General features: G+C 56.1%; 1 protein-coding gene across 1 annotated transcript; it reads left to right on the plus strand.

Annotated features, from left to right (window-relative positions):
• The first annotated feature begins 5,955 nt into the window (after window positions 1-5,955).
• On the plus strand, window positions 5,956-7,239 carry AGTR2 (angiotensin II receptor type 2). The gene has a single exon (XM_064158894.1). The coding sequence runs from the start codon at window positions 5,956-5,958 to the stop codon at window positions 7,084-7,086; it is 1,131 nt and encodes a 376-aa protein (XP_064014964.1). The 3' UTR covers window positions 7,087-7,239.
• Window positions 7,240-7,711: the final 472 nt, after the last annotated feature.

The following is a 7,711-nucleotide window of genomic DNA, read 5'->3' on the forward strand; positions in this document are numbered from 1 at the left end:
GGCCAGGATGCCACTGGCTCTCTTGGCCACCTGGGCACACTGCTGGCTCATGTTCAGGTGGGTATCAATCAGCACCCCCAGATCCCTCTCTGTTTGGCTGCTCTCAGCCACTCTGACCCCAGCCTGTATCTCTGCATGGGGTTGCTGTGGCCAAAGTGCAGCACCCAGCACTTGGAGCTACTGAATGCACATGCACCCCAGGCTTTCTACATCCTATTGCCTTCTTTGTCCATCCATGCTGCTGCTGTAGTGACCTTATCTCCCTAGGGAGCACCATGGGCTGCCTGGTGGTGGAGCATCTGCCACAGCTGTGGAAATGCTGTGCTATTTTATCCCAAGGTCTTGCTTTAAGTTGTGCTTCAGCAGGGTGAGTGTGTGTGGGATGCCCAGCAGATCCCTGGGAACATGTGGATGCTTTGGGGGGGTTGGGTGGCTACTCTGGTGTGGGTGGGTGCTTTGGTGTAGGTGGAGTGGGGTGTGTGGGTGCTTTGATGTAGGTGGAGTAGGGGGTGTGAGTGTTTTTGGGTGAGTGGATGTTTTAGTGTGACTGGAATCTGGTGTACAGACTGGATCCCAGGAAGTTCCATCTCAATGTGAGATCATCTTTGGTGTGAGGGTGCTGCAGGCCTGGAGCAGGCTGCCCAAAGAGGTTGTGGAGTCTCCTCTGGAGACTTTCGAGCCCCACCTGGATGTGTTGCTGTGTGCTCTGCCCTGGGTGACCCTGCTCTGGCAGGGGACTGCACTGAATGGTCTTTAGAGGTCCCTTCCAACCCTTACATTCTGTGACCCTTTGATTCTTGTGGTGAAGCTCCCCTCAGCTATTGTAACTTTGCAGTCAGAGGAGCAGGAGCAAGAAAGGCTTTGGGACTCTGCCCCACATTGTGCTGTGCTCTGCTGCAGCAGATCCTTGTGCTGGATTTAGCAGTCTGGCTGTGGGAGTTGGACAAACACCTCCTGCAAGCTCAGCATTTGCATGGCAGAAGGGTGGCTTGTGCCTGGACAGCTTGGGTGCCACCTCACAGCTGTTCATGGCAGGCAGTGCTCAGAAAGTGATAGTGAGGGAAAAGAAAAGGAGGAGGGGGTTTGTGCATTGTCCACAGGGAGCTTTGCAGCAGGACCCTGGGGGCAGATTGGGAACTGGATATGCTGAGCACCCATTGAGGGTGGAATGGTTGCAGGCAAAAGGCAGGCCAAGGTAAGGTCTCCTTTGCACCAGGTGCAGCAGCCCCATCTCTTGCCTGCTGAGATGTATGAAGCCAGCAGAAAGATTCAGCTAGTTTTCACAAGAGTCACAGAATCAGGCAGGCTGGAAGAGAGCTCCAGGCTCAGCCAGCCCAGCCTAGCACCCAGCCCTGCCCAACCAACCAGACCATGGCACTCAGTGCCCCAGCCAGGCTTGGCTGCAACACCTCCAGCCACGGCCACTCCACCATCTCCCTGGGCAGCCCATTCCAGTGCCAATCACTCTCTCTGACAACAACTTCCTCCTCACAGCCAGCCTAGACCTGCCCTGGCACAGCTCCAGGCTGTGTCCCCTTCTTCTGCCCCTGGCTGCCTGGCAGCAGAGCCCAACCCCACCTGGCTACAGCCTCCCTGCAGGCAGCTGCAGGCAGCAATGAGCTCTGCCCTGAGCCTCCTCTGCTGCAGGCTGCACCCCCCCAGCTCCCTCAGCCTCTCCTCACAGGGCTCTGCTCCAGGCCCCTCCCCAGCCTTGCTGCCCTTCTCCAAACACCTTCCAGCACCTCAGCATCTCTCTGCAATGGAGGAGCCCAGAGCTGGACACAGCACTGCAGGGGTGGCCTGAGCAGTGCTGAGCACAGGGGCACAAGAACCTCCCTCATTTTGGAGGCAGAACAGACCAGACACAGCTCTTATCTCTGAGGATCAAAAAGTACATCTGGAAAGAAAAACTTTCTCTCTAAACCTAAACAATGTGAGTTTGTTATCTTTGCAAAATAAACATTCTCATGCATTTGACCTTTTTTCCTCCTACTTTCCAGAGCAGGCTTAGCTGTTTGCTGAAGGATGGAGCAGGATCTTTCACCAAGCTATTTTTGTGCAGCAAGAATTCCTGTCTGAGTGCTTCCTGGCCACACACTGTCAGTAAGAAATGGAATCAGAGTGAGTGCTGATGTCTTAGGTCCCTCACCTGACAGCCAGCTGGCCCCTGCACACCAACCAGGGTATGTAGGGCATGGCACTAAGTGGGCTGCTTCTCCTTTGCAGCAGGAGTCACACAACCATGAGCCAGGAATGTGCTCTGCTGGCCAAGAAGCCAGTGCCATTCTGGGGTGGATTAGAAGGGCTGTGGTTAGTAATCGAGAGGTTCTCCTTTCCTTCTACTCTGCCCTCAAATATTGTGTCCAGTTCTGTGCCCCTCAGTTCAAGAAGGATCTCAGGAAACTGAAAGTGTCCAGCACAAAGCCACAAAAATGCTGCAGGCAGTGAACATCTTTCTTAAGAGGAGAGCCTGAGGGAGCTGGGGCTGGGAGCTTGGAGAGGAGCAGCCTGAGAGGTGACCTCAGTCATGCTGATAAAGATGTGCAGGGTGAGTGCCAGGAGGCTGCAGCCAGGCTCTGCTGGGGGATGCCCAATGCCAGCACAATGGGCAATGGTGGAAGCTGAGGTGTAGGAAGTGCCATGGGAACATGAGGAGGAATTTCTTCACAGTGAGGGTGCCAGAAGCCTGGCACAGGCTGCCCAGGGGTGGTTGTGGAGTCTCCCCCTCTGGAGATATTCAAAACATGCCTGAATGTGTTGCTGTGTGATCTGCCCTGTGGGACCCTGCTCTGGCAGAGGGGTTGGACTGGATGAGCTTTGCAGGTCCTCTCCAGCCCCTGCCACTCTGTGCTTCTGTGATCCTGTGTGCTCCCACTGACCTGCTTGGTGGCTGCGTGGGCTGACAAAAGGCCAGAGTTCTTGCTGCTTTTTTTCCCTTTTCCCCCTTTTTTCCCTCTCCCTTCCTCGTTTCCCTTCCCGGTCGGTTCGGCTGTGCCCCTCTCCCGGCTCCCTGCCCGTGTGCTCTCCAAGAGCGCGTCTCCAGCCACGCTGCTCCCCAGAGGAGCACACTCTGTCCAGCCTTCGCATTTCGGTGCTTGAGCCTCCCAGTGGGAAAGCGGGAGCTGGGAGGGAGCAGATCGCTGCTGGCGATAGTGGCTGAAAGGAAGGGAGGAAAGCGGAGCCCAGCAGGCTCGGCGCTGGACGGAGGCTGCAGAGGTAAGTTTGCTGCCAGCTGCCGGTTGCTACCTGATTGAGTGGCCGAGAGAGGGGCTGCCAGGGCAGGAGCAGGGGGTCAGGCATCCGTCTGCGAGCTGCTCTTAGCACCGCAGCTCCACTTTGTGCCGGGGTGGTCCCTCTGCTAGGAGCGAGTCGGGCATGGAATGTGTGCGGCTAGTGCGGAGCCTGCAGCTCCTCCAGCTGAAAGCGACAGATTCAAGGCAGAGAGTTAAGGGAAGGGTGAAGCAGGTCCCTCTGCTAGGAGCGAATTGAGCATGGAATGTGTGCGGCTAGATCGGAGCCTGCAGCTCCCCCAGCTAAAAGCGACAGATTCAGAGCAGGGAGTTAAGGGAAGGGTGAAGCAGGTCCCTCTGCTAGGAGCGAGCCGGGCACGGAACGTGTGCGGCTAGTGCGGAGGCTCCAGATGATAGCGACAGTTTCAAGGCAGAGACTTAAGAGAAGGATGAAGTGAGGCTTGGAACCCTCTCGAATCTTTCTCATCCTCGGGCTAGAGCTTTCCCCTGGTTTAAGACCTGTTTGATTAGAGAACGTGGGCTTGTGCTCCAGTAGTTAGGACCCTGAGTAGTTGGGTCCAGTAGCCAGCACTCTACAGCAACCAGCACTGAACGGTCTGCTGACGACTTCTCATTGTTTAAGGCGATGCAATTCACATCCAGTTCTGCTACCGACGATATCCCGAGCAGCACAAGGCAGGTTTTGCACGGAGCACGTCTGTTAACACAGAAGAATGTGTGAAGTGATGAGCTGGCTTCTGTTAGAGGAGGGAGCATCACCCAGCTCTCGGCTTGGTCGAAATCTCTGTTGCTTTTAGGGCTCCCTGAGACTACCTAAATGCCTGACTGGTTCCAGAAGCATTTAGCTAACAAAAGAAAAGAATTTCTCCTCCTCTCCTGTAAAATGAACTTCTTCATTATTGACTATAAAGCCTTAACGTTTGAGAACTCTGCTTAGGCTGCAGAGAGAGGAGCCTTTGAACTGGAACAAACCCAGACCTGAGGAGGCTCAGGGCAGAGCTCATTGCTGCCTGCAGCTGCCTGCAGGGAGGCTGTAGCCAGGTGGGGTTGGGCTCTGCCACCAGGCAAGCAGCAGCAGCAGAAGGGGACACAGCCTGAAGCTGTGCCAGGGCAGGTCTAGGCTGGATGTTGTTAGGAAGTTGTTGTCAGAGAGAGTGATTGGCACTGGAATGGGCTGCCCAGGGAGGTGGTGGAGTGGCCGTGCCTGGAGGTGTTGCAGCCAAGCCTGGCTGAGGCACTGAGTGCCATGGTCTGGTTGGTTGGACAGAGCTGGGTGCTAGGTTGGGCTGGCTGAGCTTGGAGCTCTCTGCCAACCTGCTTGGTTCTGTGATTCTGTTTTAGCTGCTTCATAGCTACCTTTCACCTCGCTGAAACCCAAACCTGCTCTTTCTAGTTACATGTCAAGCACTGCTGCTAAATCCAGTGCCTCCAAGAACTGAGTACCCTAATGCCTGCTGAAACCCAAACCTGCTCTTTCTAAGTGCATGTGAAGCACTGCTGCTAAATCCAATGCCTCCAAAAGCTCAGTACCCTAATGCCTGCTGAAACCCAAACCTGCTCTTTCTAGTTACATGTCAAGCACTGCTGCTAAATCCAATGCCTCCAAAAGCTCAGTACCCTAATGCCTGCTGAAACCCAAACCTGCTCTTTCTAGTTACATGTCAAGCACTGCTGCTAAATCCAATGCCTCCAAGAGCTCAGTACCCTAATGCCTGCTGCTTGCATCTGCATTGTAAGGGTTTCTGTCACTCCCCTGACTAAAAGCAGCCAGGAGGGCAGGAGATTTGCTTCCAGGACTGTGGCAATAAATGACATTTTGTAAGGAGCCTTCAGTGTCCCTTTTTTCAGCCCCCTGAGCTAACAAATAAAACAGTCAAAGCCTCTGTTACTAACAGCCTTGATAAAAAGCTGCTTTCATGCCCGTGAGACCCTCAGGTGCGAAGTGTCTGATCCCCACTGGCAAGTGTTGCCTTTCTATAGTATTTTAGCTGTACAAAGCACCATAAGTGGCATGAGAAGGCCCAGAAAAGGTTGACAAGGAGCCTCAGTGCTGCCTTTGTTCACTACAGTTCCTGAAGTATCTCCAGCTCCTTGCCTCTGCGATCTTTCTGCTCCGCTGGCCACACGAAGCACCACCTTGTAACCACAGACAGAACCCAGCTGCTCGTTTCTCTGCCAGGCTCATTAAACAGGGCTGTGACCTCCCAAGGGCTAATTGCATCCTGCCAGAGGAGGTGGAGCAAAGGAGCCCAGGAGGACTGCCTGGTGTTGCAGCACTCGGCTTACCCAGGTAATTACACTGAATCCCGCAATGTCCGGGGCTGGAAGGGACCTCAAAAGATTCTAGTCCAGCCCCCCCTGCCAGAGCAGCATCGCCTCACCAGATGACACAGGAGGTTGGGTGTGCTGTGACTGTGCAGCGCTACAGATGGCTGCAGAGTGCATGGCTCACACTCAGTTTCTGATCTGCAGGTGAGCCACAGGATCCCAAGGATCCCAGGATGTCAGGGGTTGGATGGGACCTCCATAAATCATCGAGTCCAAACCCCCTGCCGGAGCAGGACCGCAGACTCTAGCGCAGGAAGCCACCCGGGCAGGTCTCCAGAGAAGGAGACTCCACAACCTCTCCAAGGAGCCTGTGTGAGAGAGGAGCGCTGCCAGCACACAGTATCCAGCAGCACCCTCCCTTTTGAGCAGCACCGACATGCAGAGCAACTGCTCGCTGGGCTCCAGCAGAGAAAGCCTGCAGGCCCTCTGCACAGCAGCGCCCGGCTCCTCGCCTGCGCTGCGCTCCCCTGCTGCCTGCCCTCTCACCTCCTCCCACTACCAATTCTCCCTCATCCCAGCTCTCTTCTCCGTCTTCTTCCTCCTGGGCTCGGTTGGCAACGGCGTGGTGGTGGCGGTGCTCTGCCGCCACGGCGGCCCCAGAACGGTGGCCAACGTCTACATCTGCAACCTGGCCGTGGCGGACCTGCTGTGCCTCGCCACCCTTCCCTTCTGGGCCACCTACTACGCCCAGGGGTACAACTGGCTCTTCGGGTCCCTCGTGTGCAAGATCTGCAGCTCCGTGCTCTGCCTCAACATGTTTGCCAGCGTGTTCCTCATGGCCTGCATGAGCGTGGACCGCTACCGCGCCGTCGCCCACCCCATCCGCTGCCAGAGGCGCTCTCCGCGGCAGGCGTACTCCGTGGTGCTGGGCGTGTGGGCTCTCGCCTGCTTGGCCTCCCTCCCCACCTTTCATTTCCGGGACACCCGCTACGTCGAGAGCTTGGGGGTCACGGCTTGCATCATGGCCTTCCCCCCAGAGGCTTATGCAAAGTGGTCTGCCACAACAGCCCTCCTGAAAAACGCTCTGGGCTTCTGCATCCCGCTGGCCGTCATCACCACCTGCTGCCTCTGCATCAGGAGGCGCCTGCTGGCGGCGCAGAGCTTCGGGAAAAGCAGGCACAGGAGGGACAGAGTCCTCAAGCTGGTGGCTGCTGTCGTCGTAGCCTTCCTCATCTCCTGGCTGCCCTTCCACGTTCTAACCTTCCTGGATGCCTTGGCTCACCTGCAGGTCATCAGCAGCTGCCAGGTGACGGGGGCCATCGACGCGGCGCTGCCCTTCAGCCTCTGCATGGCCTTCTCCAACAGCTGCACCAACCCTCTCCTCTACTGCTTCATTGGCAACCAGTTCCAGGAGAGGCTCCACCACTTGCTTAAGCGGAGAGTTTCTCTGTTCAACAGCCACCAAGAGAGCTCTTCCTTGAGGAGAGGCAGCTGCCCCAGAGACGCTGAGACCCCCCCTGGGCAGGGAAGACGGCCCCAGGTCCTTGCTGTAAGCACTGGGGCATGATGTTTGGTGATGGCAGTGGAGTTGGCTGCCCCTCACTCCTGTTCTCTTGGGTTTAGTGCCTGGCTGTTTGCAGGGGAAGAAGATTTTCTCATCCATGGGGATTTATCCTTCTTTTCTGCAAGGAGTCTGACACAGAGTGAAGGTTCTGGCAAATAAACCTGTTGAAGGCTTTTGAAATGTGAGCTTGCACGTGGCTGAGATCAGGAGAGTGTAACAGAAAGGCAAAAGAAAGCACAGGACATTGGGCTGATGGGGTAGGTGCTCAGCATCACCTCCTAAGCTGGTTGTAGAATCACGGAATGGAATAGGTTGGAAGGGACCTAGAAGCTCATCCAGCTCCAACCCCACACTGCAAACAGGGACACCTCCCACTAGAACAGGTCACTCAAGGTGCAGGTGTTGATCTGTTGGAGGGCAGCAGAGCCCTGCAGAGGGACCTGGCCAGGCTGGATGGGTGGGCAGAGGCCAAGAGGATGAGACTGAACAAGGCCAAGGGCAGGGTTCTGCACTTTGGCCACAACAAGCCCAAGCAGCACTACAGGCTGGGGCCAGAGTGGCTAAGAGCAGGCAGGCAGAGAGGGAGCTGGGGATGCTGGGAGAGAGGAGCTGCAGAGGAGGCAGCAGT

Source organism: Pogoniulus pusillus, chromosome 19 (genome assembly GCF_015220805.1).
Source record: "Pogoniulus pusillus isolate bPogPus1 chromosome 19, bPogPus1.pri, whole genome shotgun sequence".
In the NCBI taxonomy this organism is placed as follows: Eukaryota; Metazoa; Chordata; class Aves; order Piciformes; family Lybiidae; genus Pogoniulus; species Pogoniulus pusillus.

Bases quoted from the DNA above. Each gene is read 5' to 3' on its own strand.
- AGTR2 (XM_064158894.1), top strand. From the start codon at position 5,956: ATGCAGAGCAACTGCTCGCTGGGCTCCAGCAGAGAAAGCCTGCAGGCC.